This window comes from Camelus bactrianus, chromosome 11 (assembly GCF_048773025.1).
Source record: "Camelus bactrianus isolate YW-2024 breed Bactrian camel chromosome 11, ASM4877302v1, whole genome shotgun sequence".
Taxonomy (NCBI): domain Eukaryota; kingdom Metazoa; phylum Chordata; class Mammalia; order Artiodactyla; family Camelidae; genus Camelus; species Camelus bactrianus.
Genome location: NC_133549.1, coordinates 27001772 through 27023116, shown reverse-complemented (window position 1 = coordinate 27023116; position 21345 = coordinate 27001772). Strand labels below are relative to the sequence as shown.

The following is a 21345-nucleotide window of genomic DNA, read 5'->3' as shown; positions in this document are numbered from 1 at the left end:
CTCCTTGCTATCTGGTGTGATGTGATGTTTTGGGCTCGTCTTGTATGTTTCCTGCCCGGCACTTAGAGTTCATCATTGCTCCAAGGATCTCTGCTTCCTTTTCCTGGGAAATTGTACGTGGAGACTACAGTTTAGCACTAGGGGTGCTCATTACCGCTGGATTGGCCATTGTTGGGGGCTGGCATTGGCAGTTTTTAAATCTCCCAGGACTGTACTGTGTGTGTGTCCAGGGTTCGGAAACACTGACATTCAGGATGAAGTCCAAGTTCTGCGGCTGACTTACCAGACCTTCCACCCACGGGCCCCTGCCCGCCCTTTCATCCCTGGCCTTCTCCAGGTCTTTCTTGAGCCCTGCATTCCTGGCCCCCCACCTGCTTGTGGTGGCTCTGACTTGCCAGGCTGATTAAAACCTCTCGGCCCTTACTCCCCACCTCTCGCTGCCTGAAATGCTTCCCAGGCCCCCTCTGCCTGGTGAGCGCCTGCCTGCTCGTCACCCCCGCACTCTGCTCTCAGAAGCCTTCCTGGTCCGCCCTCTCTCCCCCTGTGCTCCGTGCTCCAGGTGCTCGTGGTGAACGCACCTGAGCCTCGTTACTGCACGATGCCGGCAGAATGGTGGGTTGGGAAAGTGCAGGCTCCCGAGACAGACCGCGGGGCAGTGCTGGCGCCATCCCAGCTGCCACTGAAACCGTGGGCAGGCGCTCAGCCTCTGTGCCGCACGCCTTCACCTCTAAGCGGGGACATAGTTGTACCCGGTAGTGGTGGAGGTGTTGAGGGGAGACGGAGCTCACACTGCTCAGGGCAGTGTCCCGCACGGTCCAGATGTCGCCAGCACAGCTTCGTTTGTGTGCCTGCCTCTTCCACTAACTGGAAGTCTCTTGGCAGGACAGACGTAGCTCATCACCTCTGAGTCCTCACAATGCTGCACCTGACAGGTGGTTGATGCTCAGGACTCGGGGCCACTGGGGGCTGGTGACGTGCCCAGAGTCACACTGAGAGTGAGTGGCAGAGTGTGGCCTGAACCAGCTCTCCCAGCCCCTAGTCCTATCTCTTTGCTTCACGTCGTGCTGCCTCTGCGGTGACAAATTGGGCCCGGCTTCCCAGCATCTGCGGTGGGGTAGGCTCGTTGTTTGAAGCAGACCTACCATGAATCCTTCTGCAAAGTGACCCATCAGTCTCCCCAGGAACCTGTGCAGTGACACGCTATTTCTCCCAGATTGGATTTTCTCAAAGCAAGACCCAGAAGTATGGAAAGCCAAGCCTCCATGATTCTGTCTCAATCCCACTTCAGTAGCCAGGCTGGAGGGTTAGGGTGTCTGTTTTGTGTGTGAACAGGCAGGTTTAGGCCCATTACACACCCTGGGGGACCCACCTTTATAAGGGTCTTTGTGGCCATCAGACTTGGGGGCTACTTGCCAAGAATGCCTCCAAAGCCCACCTCACAGGCTCCTGGAGGGTTCACAATGCCAGGTGGCTTGAGGAGCCCTTAGCAGGCCCTGGGTCTTCGTTTCCTTTCTCCATGGGGTCACAGAACTATGACCCTGGCAAGGCTGTCACTTGGGGCAGGAAGAGAAGCCCCAGTCTCATGTTCCCAACCATTCTTTTGGTCTTTCCTTCATTTAACAAAAGTACTGTCTGCCAGGCACTGTTCTAGGCCCCTGGAATAAATCGGTGAATAAAATGGACCAAGATCTCTGTCCTCGTGGTGTTTACATTCTATTCAGGGAGAGGTGGGTCACCAACAACAAGCAAAATGCGTCAATGATGTGGAATGTTAGGAGGTGATGCATGGGACAGGAAAAGGAAGAACTAGGGCAGGTTAAGGGGTGCAAGTGGGCAAATGGGGGACTGCTTGTAGTGTTAAGCAGGGTGGTCAGCAGAAAGACCTTTGGAAAGGTGACACTTGACAGAAGGTGAGAAGGTGTTGAGGAAGTTGGCAGGTGAGGATATGGTGGCGGAGCACGTGGGCTGGGGAACAGTGCAAAGGCCCGCAGGCAGGGTGTCCATGGCCAGAAGGGAGCGAAGGGAGCCAGGGCAGAGGGGATCTAGGAGTTGACCATGCAAGACCTTGTACCATTAAAGAACTTTGATGTTGAGTGAGGTAGGGGAGCCACTAGAGGGTTCAGAGCAGAGCAGTGGCATGGTCTGATTTAGGTTTTTATTTTTATTTTATTTTATTTTTAAAATTTTTTTTTTGTGGAGGGAAGAGGTAATTAGGTTTTTATTTATTTATCTTTAATAGAGTTACTGGGGCTTGAACCCAGGACCTTGTGCGTGCTAGGCGTGCACTCTACCACTGAGCTATACCTCCCCCCGGATTTAGGTTTTTAAAGGCTCCCTCTGGCTCCTGTGTTGGGAGCAGGGTATGGGGGGCAAGGTGGGGAGTGGCGAGCTTGAGCTGGTGGTCACTCAAGCCAGCATGGAAGCAGCCAGCCACAGTGACAGGTGGTAGGATTTGGGGCCTGTTCTGAAGGCAGAGTTAACAGTGTTTTCTGATGCCCTGGGGGTGAGAAAGAAGAATTGGGGATGACTTCAGAGTGTTGACCCGCACAAGTGGGAGGATGGAGTGAGGGTGAGGCTGTAGGAGGCTCATTTAGGGGAAGGTCTGGAACTTCATTTTGGGCACACGCAGCTTCAGATGTCTAACTGGCATCCCGGTGGAGATGTTCGAGGGGAGGTGGGTGTTGAAATCTGGAGTTTGTGAAAAAGGTCTGGGCTGGAAATAGCAAATTGGGAGTTGTCAACATAGAGCTGGTATTTAGAGCCACGGGCTGGATGAGCTCACCAAGGCGATGAACCTGATGGAGGAAGGAGGTGAGGACCAGAGTCTGAGCCCTCGACCTAGGCTCCTCCCCATCTGGAAGAGATGAGGCATCGGCAGCTCTAGGACCTGTCTGGAGAGTGGATGAGGCAGAGCAGGGCAAGGCTAAACCCAGGAGCCAGTGGAATTTTCCAGCCACGTGTCTTTTTAGACACTTACAGTCGGTTTGAGAAGAAGAAGAAAAAAATCCAATGGATGCCTATTTTCATTCTGGTTGTGCAGACGTTCTCTTTTGCTGGGCCTGCACCAAGAGCTTTCTTTTGGAAAGGAAAAGGGAGTCTGGCTGCCTGTGTTACCGCGACGAACGCTCTTTACACACGCCTTAACGAAGCCGCCACTCACGAGAGGCCCCCCCCCCCCGCCCCCTCGCGTTTTTTGTCTGCATCTTTGGGAATTAGCAAGGCCTTTCACCGCCCATCCTGACGTCAAATGACCAGCCTTTGGAACACCTCTTTTACGCACGAAGACTTTATTAAGTTTTCCAGAGCTGGCGCGATGCTCGTCTGAAATACGTTTTTTTCTTCTGTCCTGACTGGAACTCTGAGGAGGGGGAGCTGGCGGTGCCCTTGGTGCCCACGCTCCAGTGCCCTCTGGCTCAGCCAGTGCCGTCCACACTGTTCCCACCTCTGTGTTGAATTTCTACCAAGTGGAGTTTATTTAAAAAATAGCCTGTCCTTGTCGGGCTCTGACGTAGCCCCCAGGGAAGGCTGCTCCGCTGCACAGACCTAACGTCTGAGATTCTCAAGTCAAACAGGAGACGCTGGCTGCTTTAAGATGGGGCCTCAGTGATTTCGGGCGCAGCAGAACCGTTTGTGCACCATTCATCAGACTGCAGGGGTAATTCGGCCCTTAGTCGTGATGGTCGAGCTGCTTCTGGGAGCCCAAGAAAGACCCCCCCATTGCCCTCCCACAGAGAAATGGAGTCAGTGACCTGAGTCAAGACTTCAGGTAGATTTGGCTTCTGGAGGGTAAAGAAGACTTGCCCAGCTGGTCAGAGGATCAGAAGGGGTTCCAGGCTCAGGTCAGCCTCCACAGGCCAATAGGGTTTTGCCATGGACCTCTTAAAGAGTGACGTACTTCTTCTCTAAATCGTTTTCTGGGAGCCTTGATGGCATTCCAGCTCATTTGAAACCCTGCCGTCCCCAAGCTTGGGTGTAACTTAAAGTCTTCAGGTCTCTTCTCTTTGGGGAAAGTTTGGCAGGTTGGCAGATACTCAACCAGATTTACTCAGCACACATCTATGAGCTGTCTCCAGTATGTCACACTGTTCTAGCAGTTGGAAACTACAGAGTGAGCAAGAGAAGTTTCTGCCCTCATGGAACTTACTTTCTGATTAAACAAAATGTCAAAAACAAAAGAAAGAACATTTTTTAATGACATGCGACATTAGCTATGACTTCAGGTAGCTGTCAAGTATTCATTATCTATTGCTGGGTAAGAAATTCCCTTAAAACGTAGCAGCTTGGAACAATAATAAATATTATCTCACAGTTTCTGTGGGTCAAGGTTTTGGGAATGGTTAACCGGGGTGCTACTGGCTCAAGGTCTCTCTAAAAGTTATATCAAGATGTTGGCTGGGAATATGAAACCGAATATATGTACATATATGCATGACTGGGACATTGTGCTGTACACCAGAAATTGACACATTATAACTGACTGTACCTCAATAAAAATAAAATAAAATGAGGGGGAAAAAAAGATGTTGGCTGGGGCTGCAATCATCTGAAGGCTTGATCTGTTTCCAAGCTTATGCACACGGCTGGCAGGATGGTGTTGGCTATTGGCTGGAGGACTCAGTTGTCTTCCATGTGAGCCTCTCCATGGATTGCTTGAGTGTCCTCAGAACATGGCTGGGTTTCCCCAGAGTGAGTGATCAAGAAGCATGGTAGAAGCTGCAGTGTCTTTTATAACCTGGTCTCGGAGGCTCCATCCTGCCATATCCCTAATATTGCAGTGGTTACATAGGTTAGCTCTGTTCGGTATGGAAGGAGCGTTCTCAAGAGCATGAGTACCAGAAGGCGAGGATTATTAAGGGGTCCATCTTGGAGACTGGTGACTACACATACGAGGTTACAACAAATGGAATTTCATATCAGGAAATACTGAAAAGCACTCCAAGCCATTCACTAGCCCAGACTATGGAAAATCACTTGAAACTAGTGGGCTATCACCTGGTTTAGACATGCCTGGTTATCCTGAAATTTTATTGTAAAATGATTTGAGGTGCCTCACCAGGGGAACTAAGTATTCTGTTTCTCGTATTTTTGAATCATGCCTAGTATCTGTTTTTGTCTTTCTGTCACTGCTGTGATCTCCCAAAAGAAGGAGGGTAGAGGGTAATCATTCTTTACATGGACATAGAGACCTGCAGTAGAGTTAGTAGAGCCAGACCCTGGGAGCAGGGTTATCTTGAAAAAGTACCACTTAATATAAGTTCATATAGTGGACATCTATGGGATTGTCCAGGCTCCTGGGTGCCCCATCTATACTCCCAAACAACTTGACTCTCCTAGAAGCTGCCATGTTCTTCATGATTGACCTGCAAACCACAGCTGATTGGAGCAGGGATGAGCCTGTCAGCCAATGCAGGCCAATGAATTCTTTCTCTGGGATTTATAGACTTAAAGGGAAGTCATTCTCCGGTAGAGGAGGCTTTAGAATAAAACATGGCCGTTGACTGAATGTTTCCTACCACTGGAGCAAGCCAGGCAGCACTGAAGGAAAATGAGGCCAACACACATGCTGCACACACAGAGACGAGAGTGGGTTCCAGAAGTGCTCATGTCCCTGGTTCCTGGTGCTCTGGGCCAGGCTGCATTTCCCCTTTCCCTACAGTTTGGTTGTTCAACCCATCCTTGGATTCCAGGAGCCCAGAGATGGCAGTTTTGACTGAATCAGGCTAGGCTGGGATTCTTTTCACTTAGAACCAAAAGAATAACAGGAAGAGACAAAGGCCTCTGCATGTGACCTTATAAGCCCTGGTGGGGAGTGAGGACAGAGAAGTATTCTGGAAGCTGGGAGAGGAGGAGGAGCAGGTCCGGGGTGGGGGGGCGGGGGTGGAGAACCACCCAGGGCTGAGGCTCTGGGGAGAAGAATGATTAGTGGACAGGAGGGGAGAGCACAGCTCCCCCACCGTGGGACTCTGGCAGCAGCTGGTAAATCTGTCACCTCCCACCCTGGGGAGAGGGTCAGCACCCTCCCCTCCTAACTTCTTTTCTGAATTCACCCACCCCAGGATGTGTCTCTCAAGCTGGTAGCTGTGGTGCCACCGCCTTGGGGTCACTCCTGCCACTCTCAGTGTGTACTCCACGTGGCCAGGGGTCCTCTCCTCCCTCCCTTCTTTCTCTCCATTGAATCTGGGCCATGGAATCCCTTCCTGACCCAGGCCCAAGAGGGCTCCTCATATGGCAAACAGAGATGAGAGAACACTCCGCCTGTCCAGGTGGGCACAGGCTGTGGGGCTGACCCTGGGGGTCCTGGGGATGCACCCATCTGCAGTGCTGCTTCATTCTAGCTGGGGGTTTGGGAGAGGGCAGGCAGTGCCAGCCCTCTGAGGGATTGTTCAGGGTATCAGTGAGGGTCCTGGCCAGAGAAGGATGGCTCACTCACATATGAAGGGCTGGTGACAGAGAGCCGGGCAAGGGAGGGAAATCAGTACTGGCCCATGTGCTACGTCTGAACCTTCACCACCTCTAGCTCTGCAGGGACAAGGAAGGGGACTGATATAGGAATGGGTGGGAGCCTGCAGGAGGGGTGTCCAGGAACCCACGGTGCCCAGGCAGGGAGGGAGCCAGCAGGTAACTCCCCACCGTCACTCGCCTGCCCTGCAGAAGGAGAGTGGCTCCGGAGGGGCAGACGGAGACCCCCGTCCTCATGGTTGGCACAAGCAAGATGCCGAGGCCAACGTGGGTGGAGCTGGGTGTTCCTCCAGAAAGGGCCGCGGTGAGCAGCTGCCAGCCAGGCGCGTCACTTGTCCCCGCCACGAGGACTCTGGAAAAGCTGACCACATGGGTAATTACAGAAGCCGGAGGTGGCAAGACCTCAGAGCCACTCTGACTTCATCTTCCTGTTGGGGCAGGAGAAGGGCTCCCGGGAGGAGGAGGTGACATCTAAAGTTAGTCAGAGGCCGAGAGGAATTCAGCTCAGACTCTGCTCTTTGAACCAGTGCCGGCTTCTTTGAAAACGTGGCAAGTCCCCTTGCGCTGGTTTCCAATCTTCACATTTTAAAAAATCATCTGAGGCAAGTATGTTTTAATAGCAGGGACATATTTTCATTAGCATTTTCTGAGATGGATGATGCAATCAGATCAGGCCAAGAGAATGAAATAGTAGGTTTATAAACTAGGATGTACACAGATGCTTATACTCATCGGCAGGCACAGATACAGAAATCATTCTTTTTCCCTTAAACCCAATGTAGTGTTTTGCTCTTTGTGTTACAGCATCTCCTCCCCAGAGGCCTTTCCTGTGTTTGGCATAAGTCACAGTGTAAAGAGAAGGCTCGTTAAATGCCTCCCCCGGGTGGCACTGTGGATCTATCTGGGGAAGAGAAATACCCTCTGAGTGGATTGGCATAGGAGCTCGTTGGCGCTGGCTATTGGGGTTGAGCTCTGGGCACGAGGAGGTTTCAAATGGGCAGTACAGCAGGGAGGGCAGTGTGTGCCCCTCTGTTGGCGGAGGGGCCAAGCCCACCACCCTCTCTGGTTGTGGGGAGCTCTTATGGGGGGTAGATCGTGGGGGCACCCCTGCATGTGGTTTACCTCTCTGTTCATTGAAATCGTTGTCTAGCTGCCATTTCCAGAGCCAACCCTAATTGTAAAATTCTCGGCTGTTGGCCCAATGCAACCTCTTATTTGCTGCTTATGTTTTCTGGTTTAAGCTGATTTCAGCAGCTTTTGCCCGCTACCTGGGCAAGGGTGTTCCCATAGCAGTGGGTTCCCGGGTGGTCCCCCCGCCTTGGGTCGTGTGATCTGCCTGAGCTCTGCCCGCACAGCCGAGCCACCCTTGTGCCTTCTCTCTGTAGGTGGCCTCTCAGGACGGGTACCCCATGAGCCCCTCGCGGGGGTCACCGTGGAGACATGGCCTGTCACTCCAGGTGACTTAATCAGTGTGGAAAGCCCAGCTGGAAGCCTTCTGTTGGTTTTCTGCCTCCCAACACAAATGCTCTTCAAGTGGTGGTGACCTGACATGGACTCTCAAAGAAAGGCCTTTTGATCCCGGGCTGGGGATGCCTGTCCCCGCGTGCTCCCGGCTGCCTCCCTGTGGAACTGTGGCGCCCAGCTGCCCAGCCCGGCCTCTGCTGGGAGGCAGCTGACCTGAAAGTGATGTTATTTTTTTTTAACGTGGGTTTTAGTACCCAGAGCAATAATATTTTCAGCTGGTTACTGAGGCTGATCAGTGAGCCTCAGGCCTCCAGTTGGTTAAATAGAGCCGCCTTTACAGATGTATTTTGGGACAGTGCGAATCCAGGGTTCTGCATGGGACTGAGTTACCCCAAAAGGTGGTCGGCCATTTGCCTGTGGCCTGGGCCCTGCAAAACAGTCTGGGTACCTTCCCGTGGTGCCAGATCACCAGGCGGGGTTTCCAGGGCAGCTGGACACCGGGAGCTTCTCTCCTCACCCTGGAAAACGGGTGGGCAGTTGTGTCCTAGAACCCCCAGGCCCTTTAGTGATGCAGCCCCAGCCTGGGAGGGTCTTCCGGGCTGATCTGGGGAGAAATTGGACCCTAGACTCTGGGTTGAGAGGTTGCCTTGAGCCAGACCAGGAGGGCTGGGGGGTCTGACTCCACAGTGAGAGGGCTTGGGAGGGAGTTCCAGTCCGTTTGTGCTGATGTCATTTCCTCTTTTGAAATAGCTGTACTTTTGGACCGAGGCTGACAAATCCTTGGGTGGTGGATTTTGAAATGGTTATAAACAATTTGCAATTAGTTCCCTTGTTTAAATGAGAAAGGCAGGCTCACCCAGGCTTTTCCTTACCTTGAGGCCTTTTATCCACTTGGCAAGTGGATCAGATGTGAGTGAGGGAGCCCCTCTTGGCTCAAGGAAAATACAACGGTCTTGTCTTACAAGGTTTCACTTCTTTAGCCCCTGGATCCCACTGGCTTGGCCAGCGATCTGGATCCTAAATTCCTTGGTGTTGTTGAGAAAGAGCTTCAGGCTTAGAGGTCCAAGTCCCAGCCCTGCCACCTCCCCCTGAATGACCCTGGGCAACTTACTGAACCTCCCACTCTCCATATGTGATGAAGGGTTATGCCAGCAGCTCCTGCTCTCTCACATCACTACCTGGGCTCTTTTTGAGGTTCAGATGAGCATCTGAAAAATCTCCATATGTTCACTTTATAAGCTGAAAAGCTGTAAAAGATACAGCATCCGTATAATTGTCTTCTCTTGGACAGCGCAGTAGTAACAATGGTGATAATTATGGCCACTGTTAATTGAGTAGTTACCATGTGCCTGGCTTTATCACATTCTCACTGCACAGTTGCCTTCCATGTAGGTGCTTTTTCCATCTGCATTGTATATGGACAGTGGAAACTGTCCAAGGTCCCGCAGTTTGTAAGGTCTGAGTGACCTCAGGCAGCCTCTCCGGGGCCTTCTCGTTTGGTGGCTCTGTTTTCCAGTGGAGTCCTTTGCTTTATCTAAGTTGGTGATTCTCAACCCCAGCTGCCTGGGTGCTCAGCCCCCATCGCCAGAGGGTCTGACCCCGCTGGTGTAGGGTGGGGCCAGAGCACAGCATTTTCTCCCCAGTGATTCCAACGCACTGCCCAAGAGAAGACGTGCTGTTCTAAGCCAGAGTCCAGGATGGGGCAGGGCAGGCTGGACTGGGCATCAGGTCTCCTCCCCTCTCTGGGCCTCAGCTTCCTGCCCTGCAGAAGGAGGGCATTGGTCAGGTGACCTCCAGGGAGTCCTCTCCAGGGGCCTCTAAGGTTCTCTGACTATAAGAAGCTCGTCAGCAAACCTATTATTGTTCTTTTCCTTCTGTTTTAGGCAGAATATGAAGTTACTCCAGATGAAAAGCTGGGGAAAAAAGGGAAGGAAATTATGACCAAGTACCTCACCCCAAAGGTAAGAGGCCCCCAAACCCCACAGCAGGAGGAATGGGAGGACTTACCCAGGAATATGGACCCAGATCTGTGCCAGGCCGTGTGGGGAGCACCTGGCCGACGGCTGCCATTGGTCACCAGATCCAGAATTCTCCTCCTCCCCCAGAGGGCACCCAAGCCTGGCAGGGCTGAGGCAGGTGGGCCAGGCCAAGGCCAGGCCAAGGGTGGGAGGCCTGCTTCTTAGGGATGCAGCCCCTCCAAGGGCCCTGTGCTGCCCCCTGCTCACACCCAAGCATTGGCGACAGGATAGCTGGAGGCCCTGCAGTGGCAGGGGTCGGGGTGCCCAGAAGAGCACAGCAGGGGTGGGTCGGAGAGGCTGCTGTGAGGGGAGGGTCCGGGGAATCAGGAAGGGATGGGGCTGGCTGAAGCTGTGTTGGCAGAGGCCATGTGAGTTGGGCATAGAACAGAATGCAGAGTATTCTGAGGTGTTCTGAGTGTGCTGAAGGGCAAGGGCTACCCTGAGCCCACCTCAGGGGCACCCCCGTGGCTGTGTCCACGCATGACAGTACTGACGCCTAACGCAGGTAAACGTGGATGCTATAGATTGACTTCCACTCAAGAGATGAGGTAGGACTATGGACAGAAGGAATCCAGGGCCCTTACAGCAGCTCCTCCAGCAGCAGGTGGGCTGCTGACAGCCTGCCACCCTCCGGTGAAGGCATCCGGGGTGACCTGAGGACCTCAAACCCACAGTAGCTCCTTCTAAGTTTACAACCAGGCCTCCTCCTCTCCCCTGCACGTATGGACAGTCTCTTTGTAGTTTTATACATTTTATTCCCACGACATGGAAGTCCCTTGAAACGGGTAAGCCGCACCTTCTCATCCTTCTCAGCAAGGGTTGCGGGGGTCCTTGGCAGCTCTGGTCCCACCTCACACCCTCGCTGCCCCCTTGGATGGTTGGGAGGTCCCAGGGGCCTGAGCACGTGAGGAGGGCGGCTCGGGCCACACTGAGTCCTTGCCTGGAGCAGGTGTGCTCGCCTCCAGCACCTGCGGGCGGCCAGTGGCCATCTCCATGGGGACCAGCCCAGCCTCACCCCAGAGGTGCCTCCTGCGTCACTTCCTCCTTCTCCTGCTGAGCCCCACCCCAGCTGTCATTCTCTCACTCTCGTTGCTGTTTCCTCTCCTTCCGCTTCCCTGGTAGTCATACCTGTCTCTTAATGGAGTGGCTCGCGCTCCCAGTGCCTTTGCACTTTTCAGAAGCGAGAGGATTCATGTCGATAAATGCCTCCAGACGCTGGACAGGGCTCTGTATGAGGTGTGGACCCAGCTGCTCGCTCCGTCTGCAGGGTCGCCAGGCAGCATGGCCTCGCTTTGTTCCAGATGTGGGCTTGTTGGCGTCGGTGAAAGGCTGAAAATGGTCAAGGAGGAGACATGTCTGAGCAGGGTCCCTGATCACCCACAGACGCAGCCCCTGATGCAACGATGAGGCTGCAAGTGGATATTTTTGGTCTCTTGGCCACCTCTTGACACAGGGCAAGCTCCCTGGGCATAGCAGGCCTGAGGGTGTAAATCCTCTGGGGGATGAGAGCAGCTCACCGCTGAGTGCCTGCAGCCAGCCAGACACCAGCTAGACGTTATCTGTGATGGTCCCAGCCTCTGTGAGATGTGGGGTCCCAGCCTGTTTACGGGCAGCTGCTGGGACCCAGAGCAGGGAGTGACCTGCCACGGCCACGCAGCTAAGAGACGATTCCGCTGCCCTTGGCGAGGGCGGTTCCTGCAGTGGCTCGGCTTTGTCCGTGTAGCGCTCATTCGTGCCCCCTTTCCGGCTGCCCACCTGCTTGGGTTCCCTTCAAACAATGGCGGCTAACACGTGCTGAGGACCCACTGTGTCCAGGCACCATCTCACTTAGTCTTGCTGTCACTGTGTGATGTGATTCTATTGGCTCCAACTTACATATGAGGACGGGGAGGCTCAGGAGGGGCTGTCGCTGTCCCAGGTCACACAGGCGGGAGTTGAGCCTAGGTCGGGGTGATCCCGGAGCCCTTGGCCTCTCCCATGTGGTGCACTGTTTCCCACCCCGCCCGTCCCCCGACTGCCCTCCTGCTGCCCTGGCCTTGGCGCTGGCCTGGCTTCTGCAGTGTGAGGACGAGGTGGCTTCTTTGCCCGGCCTTGCTGGCTCTTTCGGCCTATCCGAGGGCTGCTGAAGGGGGCTGCTTCCCTCTCTCCCCTACTAGCCAACCTCGACCAGAAGCCTCTGTTCGCAGACCCCAGTCTGGGCCCTCCAGACCTCCCCACCCCTGCTCAGCTCTGCCTCCATCTCCTGGAGGGATGGGGCCCAGCCTCCCCATCAGCTCAGATGGTTTTACAAGTGCCTCACAGCCTGCCAACATTTTTTCCTTAAGTACTCCTCAATTTTTAAAATCTAAACCACACCATATGTTATGGCCCAGGGGCCTGGGGGAGGTGGCCGAAGTGGTCCCGTGGGCCGACTGTTTTCCTACAATAAATTCTGTGCTGCCTCCCCAGTCCTTCCTGCAGTCACTCTCTCAGGAGCTGGTTTGACTTCTCAGTGCTGCAGATGCCGCAGGTGCTGGGGAGTGAGGGGCTGGGAGCGGCGCCGAGTGGCCGAGGCCCCAGCACTGGCTCTGAAGCCTTTGGACAACTCAGAGCGACTGTCCCCAAAGCCAGATAGTCTTTACCTCGCACCCCTCCTCAAAGTCCAGCTCATGTGTCTTGGTTCCAAGCAGCATTTCCCGAACGGTGGACTGTGGGACACTGATCATTTGACAATCTCTGTGAGAACAACCCGTCTGTAGCCAATTACTTGTGGGCAACACTGCTCGCCACATCTCTCCTTTATAAAGATTCACCCACTTTGTGAGCATATTAAAGGCTCTGAGAAGTCCTGCAATAAAGAAACCTGTTTACCTTGTGGTGGTGGTTTCATTGGTGTATGCATCTATCAAAATTCATCAAATTATGCACCTGAAATATGTGTAGTTTACTGTACAGGAATTGTACCACAATAAAGGTATTTAAAAAAAAAAAAAAGGAAACCTGTTTAATTGCTAACAAGGCATTTCCCAAACTTTTTTTTTTTAAATTTCACCTCCTGCTGAATACATCTTGGTCTGCAGAACACATCCAAGTGTCTTCACGACCTGGCCTCGTTCTGCTCCAACATCCTTTCCCCACAGCCCTCTCTGGGCTCCAGCCACGCCATTTCCCAGTCTCATCTTGACGTCCACACCTCATCACCTTTGTCCAGGCTGTTCCCTGCAAGGCCTCTCACCTGGAAGGCGCTGCCCCTACTCTGTCTTTCTCCCTCTATGTCTCTGTTCCAGCTGCATAGAGCCTCTTCTGCCTCTGGTCAGAAGCCATCACTCCTACCTGGGTGGTCTCTGAGCACGCTGCTCTGTTATCCTCTGCAGGTCCACGGGGTCAGTGCTTCCATGCCCCATGGGGTGTTCTGAGGAGCCCGCCTTACAGAGGTGGGTGACAGCACGTCAACAGATGGGTCGAGGGCAGTGTGACAGGAGCAGTGGGGGACTGTGCACAGGGAGGTGAGAGGGGTCCAGAGAAGCTGTCTCAATCCAGCCTGGCTGAGCCAGGGAGACTTCTGGGAGTGGATGCAGCTGAATCAAATTTTAACATGATGGTGATGGAGAAGCCAGGTACCAATGAAAGGAAAGGAGAAAGGCCTTTCGTGTGCAAAGGCATAGGGCAGTGGTTCTCACCTGGGGACATTTTGCACCACCAGGGAACATTTGGTAATGTCTTGAAATATCTTTGGTTGTCAGAACTGGGGGGATGTGTTATTGGCATCTAATGGATATGGAGCAGGGATGCTGTGGATCCACCTACAATGCACAGGACGGCCCCCACAGCAAAGAATTATCTGTCCTGAAGTGCTAATAGTGCTGAGGGTGAGAGACTTTGGTGCAGAGGTGGGAAAGGGGATGGGGAGGGAGGTCAGTGTCAACAGGAGTGAAAAGGTAGGGGGACAGGGGCTCTCTGAGCATCAGGGCCTGGAAAACCATGGTGGGGAGTTTGACACCGTCCTAAGGGCAGGGGGCCCCCCTAGGCCTCTGAATGCCATTCCCAGGTTAGGATGGTCTTTCCTGCCACGTAGAGGAGAAAGGGGAGAGGGGTGGGCTGGAGGCAGAAGACCATCCGTGGGGCTCAGCAGCAGCCGTGGGGCTGGGGAGGCCCTCGGGCCTTGGGAAAGGTTAGGAGGAAGTTGCTTTCAGGGAGTGGCAAGTGTGGGGTGTGGAGAGAGGGGGCAAGGGGAACCCAAGTGACTCCCTGTGTCTATCTTGAGTTACTGAGTGGGTGCAGGTGTCCCCAAGGAAGGCAGTGCATAGGATGAGGGCCGTGGCTGTGGGTGGCTGGGTTATCAGCTCACTGGGCAGAGATGATGGCATCTGACCTCTCTCTGTGTCCCCTGCCCCCGCGCAGTGCTGGACACGTGGCTCTCATTCATTGCGAGTTTGGCTTGACAGTGAGGGAGCTCCGGGAATCTTCCCTGTGTGGGCCTCTCCCATCTGTCACCTCAGGTCTCTTTCTGGGGAGCTGATACTGGGTTGGCTTGTGTCCCCTGATGTCTGACAGAGTGTGTTTGCTGGGAGTCTGGCTGAAAAGTCCCTGCTCAAAGTCAAAGCTTATGCCCGGAGCCAAATTCTCACTTCCTGTAGGAAGATGCTCTTCAAACCCTGACTTGAAGGCATCCATCTCAAGAGGCAGAGTCCGCGTATTGGATGCTGCCCAGAATCCTGTGTCAGTTGCCCATACACGGCCAGCTTTGCTCTGGGGGTGGTGAGAGGACCCCAGCCCAGGGTGAGCTTTGGAATGGGCTGAAAGCTGCAGAGATCTAATACAAAGGCAGCTGTGAGAAGGTGAGTTTTAGAACCAGGTAGACCTGGATTGGAAGCCAGACTTGGCCTCTTTTAGCTGAGTGGCCTTAGGAAAGTGACTTAAGTACTCCCAGTACCTCCGGCTGCTCTTCTGTCAAGTGGGTTGGGTAGTGGTGAGAGTCATAAATACCACAAGAACAGAGCCCAGGAGCTGGTACACATGAGACAGTCCCCTGGCAGTGGCTCTCATCTGACTTTCCCGTCCTGTGTCTGTGCTTCCAAAATCAGGCCATTGAATGAGGAAATCATCCAGACATGAACTCCAGCTGTGGAGTTGTGAGAGGCCAAGGAGGGTCAGGAGGGCCCCCAGCCTCAGAGGGCTGGCCAGAGAGGCTGGACTCATTAAAAGGCAATGCATTAGTCAGGATGATTAATGCTAGCTGCCACAACAAACAAACCCCAAGTCTCAGGGGCTTCACACACCAGACGTTTCTGTCTTTCTCATGCACCATCTGACTGGGTCTCTTCTGCGTAAAGACCAGGGGTTCTGGCTGCTTTTGTGTCTCCACCACCAAAGGGAAGAGAGGAGTGAAGGAGGCAGACGAGCTGTAACTGCCTTGGCCCTGATGTGACACATGACTTTCTCTCCCAGTCCATTGGCCAGCAAAGAAGGCTAGGGGATTCAGGGGAGCATATGGAATATTGTTTCCTCCCTACGTTGCCCCAGCCCCCAGGCTGGAAACATTGTCTGTATGGCTGGCTAATCTCTAGTGCTGGTGAGACAGCCTATGGCATGTTCTTAGGCTTGTCAGCTTGAAGAAGCTGCCCGGAAACTGGAGTCACACATGTGTGCCAGGCTCTGTAGAGATCTGGGCAGCTCACCTTCCAGGTGCCTCCAGATCAAAAGTGATACAGGTGGCAGGTGTTTGGGGGGCAAGGTTGCTCTGAACTGGGTGGGCCAGGAATTATAATAATAATAATACTAGATGATCCTGCTAACAGTATTATATACCATTCACCACTACAGACTTCATTTTTAAAACACTAGCTTTATGGAGATATAATTCACATATACCATGAAATTCACCCTTTTCAATTGCACAGTTCAATGGTTTTTAAAATATTCAGAATTGTGCAACTCTTACCACTGTCTGGTTCCAGGGCATTTTATCACCCCAAATAGAAACCCCATACTCCCTATTCCCTTTCTTCCCGCCCCAGGCAACCACTAATCTGCTTTCTGTCTCTATGGATTTACCTATTCTGGACATTTACTGTGAATAGAATCGTACAATATGTGGACTTTTGTGCCTGATTTTTTTCACTTAGCATGTTTTCAAGGTTCTTCCATGTTGTAGCTTGTATGAGTATTTCATTCCTTTTTAGGGTTGGATAATATGCCATTTAATGGATAAACCACATTTTATCTATCTTCTCATCAACTGATAGACACTTGGGTTGTTTCCACTGTTGGACTGTTGTGAATAATGCCACTGTGAACATCCACGTACAAGTCTTTGCACAGACATATGTTTTCATTTCTCTTGGGTATATATTTAGGAGTGGAATTACTGGGTCGTGTGGTAACTTGATGTTTAATCAGTTGAGGAATGTCAAAATGGTCGCACTATTTGACATTCCCACTAGCGGCGGGTGAAGGTTCCCATCTCGCCACATCTTCTCGGACACTTGGCACTTTCTGTCTTTTATTTTATTCATCCTGGTAGGCGTGAAGTGGTATCTCATGGTGGTTTTGACTTGCATTTCCCTAATGACTAATGCTGCTGATCACCTTTTCATGTGCTTATTGGCCATTTGTATATCTTCTTTGGAGAAAATTCTATTCAAGTCCTTTGTCCATTTTTAAATTGGGTTGCTTATCTTACTGATGTTGAATCCTAAGAGTTCTTTTTATGTTCTAGATACATGTCCTTTATCAGATATGTGTATTTGCAAATATTTTCTCCCATTCTGTGGATTGTTTTTTTACTTTTTTGAGGGTGTCCTTTGAAGCACAAAGATTTTTCATTTTGATGACATTTGGATTCATTTTTGTTACTTGTTTTTCAATGCCTTCTTTTCACTTTGTCTTGTCTGCCCTTGTAAGAAGGCCTTAGTTGTTTGAGGAACTGGGTGTATATGGAGACACATTAGGCCCATGAATTTCTCTTCCTCTGGAGAACCAGAGCCCCATTGCCTATTAGAAGAGTGGGGCCAGGCCTGTTCCTTCACGAATATTCCAGCCCTTCTCCTGGTTGACATGATGATATTCTTTAGGCCCTCTGGGTCCAGCTCTGCAATGACTTGCTCCTGGATCTTTCTAGAAACTCCCTAAGTGGCTATTATTAGTGTATCCATTTTACAGATCAGGCACCTAAGATTTGGGAAGGGAAGAGGCTGATTTAGAATAGTGGAGACAGGGCTATAAAGGAGCCCATTAGTATCCAGCAGTGTCATTTGTAGGATATCTTGCTGGAGTTCATTTCAGTTGGGCCCATGAGCAACTGTGCCAGGTCTCCACCTGCCCCCCGAACCCCTGTCACTAAGGCCCGGCAGGTGGCAGTCAGTTTTGTTTTGTTTTTTGCTAGGGGGAGGTAATTAGGTTTATTTATTTATTCTTGGAGGAGTTACTGGAGATTGAACCCAGGACCTCATACATGCTAAGCATGGGCTCTACCACTTGAGCTATACCCTCCCCCGCCAGGTGGCACTCAGTTTCAATGTGGTTTTTGCAAGGAAGTATCAGTGGATTCCAGGGAAAACTCAGACCTGGAGGAGGGTCCTGTTGAAAGGGCCTGCATGGATTTCTAACGACAATGATGGGAACAGGTGGGTTGGGGCAGGCTTCTGACATGGATCAGCTTGGCATCATCTGTGGGATGCTGGAAGTGCCCCAGGGCAGATAGCTCCTGGAGGCCATTGCTTGCAGGAGGTCCGCTGGCAGGATATGGTTCTCTGGGCCCTGCGTAGATGCATGCCTCTTTGTTTCCATAAACAATAATAGGCTGAGGCCAGGAAGTTTGTTCTTGTTAAGGGGGAAATGACCCATCAGCTTGAGTTTCTGCACAAAAGAAATCTATTCCTAGTGCTTGTTTGGCTCTCCGGAAAACATGCACCTTTTAAAAAGTAAGGAGCTTGAATGAGAGGAAATAATAATGATTCCAAGTTCCTCTTTCTGTAGCGCCCCCAGCCCAGCTCACAGCCACACTTCACTGGCACCTCCCCCAACCACACCTTAGGATCTGAGCAGCAGCCTAGGATCTGAGCTGGCCCAAACATGCTGGCTTCCTGGCAGGGGACAGCTCCTCAGCCTCTGGAGCAGTCAGAGGCTTCAATCTTTGTCCCCAAGAACACATGAAACTCAGTTCTGCCATTTTTCATCTGGGCATCCCTGGAGCCTCAGTTTCACCATCTGAATATGGGGATGATAACAGTGGTGCTCAAATGGACTCACAGACATCAGTCAATCTCAGATCACCTTCACAGGTTTTCCTGTATCTGCATACCACCCTTATGATGATTAATGTAACATTTTTCTTCAAATCAACTCATCTTTTAACTTAAATGAGTTTCAAAAGGAAACTTTGTATCAGGAAATGCCTGGGAAACTGGTATTGATTTCATGTACATAAGGATAACTGGAGAAGTTGGCATTAAATCCTAGCTGGACACTCTTTTGCTTACTTAAGGCTCAGAGCCTCCTTTCTCTTTGTTTTGAGGTGAGATTCGCAAGTATTAGAGACATGTTAGCAAGACGGTCACGCCACACTGAGACTTTCTTCTTGATGATGCGAGTCTTGAAGGAAAATTGGAAAAGGAATTCTTTTTTCATTGAGTGATTCAATATTATTTAATTGTGTCCTTGTGCCTTGAGGCTAAGACCACTTCGTCATCTTTGGAAACTGCTAAGCTAACTGTCTATTTCCCAGCTATGATGCATTTTATAAATGCTGGCTTGTTGTTGAAAGAGACAGAGTGACCTAGAGCAAAGGGCACTGGACTAGGAGTGAGGCTGACTGCTGGATCCCCCTCCCTGGGGTCTGGAGCCTTGGGGAGCTGGCTTAGAATCTGCCTAGCCATCTAGGCAACCTTCGATCTCCAGGGCAACCAAGGACATGGAATATGGGTGGCTTGGGCCAGTGCCTCGCTTCTAAGTGCCTGCCCATCCTCCAGGGATTTGAGCTCCCTGTCATTGGCCCTGGAGCCAGCTTTTCATCTCTGCTAAGATCCCTTGGCCCTCCTCTGTCTCCCAGTGCCCAGAATAGCATCTCCATCCTGTTGTCAATGAATCTGATGAACTCAAAGTCCACCTTTGCTTGAGCCCCTCCTGGGCAGGGTCTGGCTGGGTGGCCAGCTGGATTGGAAGGGCAGCTGGGTCAATGGAGCATGTACCCTTGCTTTTCCCACTTCCTGCCACAGCACTGCAAAAAAGTCCCAAGGGTAGAAGTAGATTGAAAACTTAAGAAAGGAACTTCCTGGGAACAGCTCTTAACTGTGTGCCCAACACTGTCCTTAGGGCTTTAAACAACTTACTTAATCCTCACATCTACCACATAGATCATCTCCACTTTAAAGATGAGGTGTTGAAGACACAGAGAGGTTAAGTAACTTGCTCAAGGCCACACAGCTGGAATGGAGGAAGCAGAGACTTCAGAGTCTCTGCTCTTGACCCTTCCCCATCCTGCTGTCCTAATAGAACCCAGCCTGGCTCCCTGCCTTGGACTCCAAGCACATCTCTTTTTTTTTCTTTCTTTCTTTTTTGTTTGGTTGTTTGTTTTATGAGGGAGGAGGTAATTCGGTTTATTTATTTGTCTATATTTGGAGGAGGTACTGGAGATTGAACCCGGGACCTCGTGCATGCTAAGCATGTGTTCCACCACTTGAGCTATACCCTCCCCCCATTCACATCTCTTCTTGACTGAAGGACTGTTAATGACTAGAGAGCTAGGGTACTGTTTGGAGAGCAGCAGGGCTCCTGGGTCATTTCCAGGTTGCCCCAGGACCCAGCGATACATTGCTCCCCATGGAAGGCCCCTGCTGCTTGAGCCACGCTCTGAATGGATGTCTGGGCCTCCAGCAATCCTGGTACGCTGGGAGATGACCCTCATCCTCAGGGACCATTCGTCCAGTTCCCTCCCTAGGGGAGAGAGGACACCACCTGGGGGGTGGGGGCTGCAGCACCCAGGAGATCTCTGGGGCCTCCCAGTCCAGGGCCTTGCCTGCAGTTTTAGCTGTAGATTTCCCGATGCGAAGACAGATTTCCAGATCTGCGGTGGTTGACCAGCCTGGGGCTAGACCCCTGTTGCTCCCTTCCCCGTGCTGGGCCCTGGCTTTGAGAAGAACACGGATGGCTCCTTGGAACCCAGTTGTAAAACTGCTGGGCTAATTGCTTCTCAGCCTTTTGGCTAAGATCGAGGGTAGTATCTGCTCTTCTCAGTTTAGTATTTGATGTATCCTGTCCTGTATCCAATGACAATATATTAAATGGATTTTTGGAGCAGGGATTTGGAATAGGGGCTTGCTCCATCCGCTCCACACATCAACCTGGTGTTGCAGGACCGCCAGGCACGTGTGCCCCCTCCAGGAATAAAGCTGAAGTTTAAGAAATAGGGTGTAAGTGATCCTGTTTCTTCTTAAACTCGCCTTCCAAGTGTCTGCCTTCCATCGCTAGACTTACAGCTGGAAAGTGAAGGTGGTCTGTAGCTTGGCAGAAGGACCGGCCTCCGGAAGCAGGTGCCCTCTGTCTCTTCACACTTTTTGCAGCTGCCTGGTTCACCACAGAGACAACCGAGGTGCTGTGCTGCCGCTCTTTTCCTTACCCCCTTAAAACCCTGGACGTCACTTTTTCCCATATTTTTTTCTCACTTCTCCAAAACTTCTTAAAATGCTGTCCATATTCTAAGAATTCCCCTTCTCTTCTAAAAAAAAAATTAAATTAAACTACTGGGCTAAGCCAAACTCCTCATTTCCTAGATGAGGGAACGGAGGCCCAAGGAGGGGCTGGACCCCTGAGGGTCATACGTCTGGAAGAGGAGACTGGAACATTCCGCACCGGGCTTCCCTCAACCCTGTGCTAGAAGTGGAGAGCAAAGGCCTGTAAAGCGTTGCTTCCTAACTTTGTTTTCCTCCTCCCACCGTGGTCGGCCTCGAGCTGAGATTGAACTCCTCTGAGGCTCTTATTCTTGGGGCCAGTTGTCTAAATGCTGAAACGTTTGTAGTGTGCGAACGAAGCAGAGGAGGCCACTGGTGCGGCCATTCAAGTATCCATGCTTTTTAAACGGAGAGGTCCTTGCCAGGGGCACCATTGACTTGCTGACCCTCTGATACTCCTTTATTAAGGGTGAGTGTTACTGGGGGAGGCGGGGCCAGCGACACTGTTTCAGCGTGCTGTGTGCTTTACACCTTTCTCTCCTTGTGTCTCCATGACAGTCCTGTGTAGTAGACACAATTGTCCCGTTTTATCTTGGGTAAGAGGGAAAGCTGGGAGAACTGAAAGCAGGGACTGACACAGTTACTTGGATACAAATATCCACAGCAGCATTATTCACAATAGCCAAAAAGGGGGAACAACCCAAGTGTCCCTCAATGGATGAATAAAATTGTGGCATATCCACACAATGAAATATTAT

General features: G+C 51.7%; 1 protein-coding gene and 1 non-coding gene across 4 annotated transcripts in view; both read left to right on the top strand.

Annotated features, from left to right (window-relative positions):
• The window catches only part of GRK5 (G protein-coupled receptor kinase 5), a 199407-nt gene that overhangs the window by 142257 nt on the left and 35805 nt on the right, over window positions 1-21345 (top strand). For 2 of the 3 annotated variants that reach the window (XM_010969871.3, XM_045506557.2), the window contains exon 4: window positions 9807-9884. The exons of the other annotated variant lie outside the window; for it this stretch is intronic. In XM_010969871.3, coding sequence (XP_010968173.1) covers window positions 9807-9884 — 78 coding nt within the window. The remainder of the gene's footprint in view (window positions 1-9806; window positions 9885-21345) is intronic. 3 annotated transcript variants of the gene reach the window in all.
• Window positions 20102-20296, top strand: LOC123612790 (U2 spliceosomal RNA). Its single transcript, XR_006720072.1, has one exon. It is a non-coding gene; the product is annotated as a U2 spliceosomal RNA (small nuclear RNA).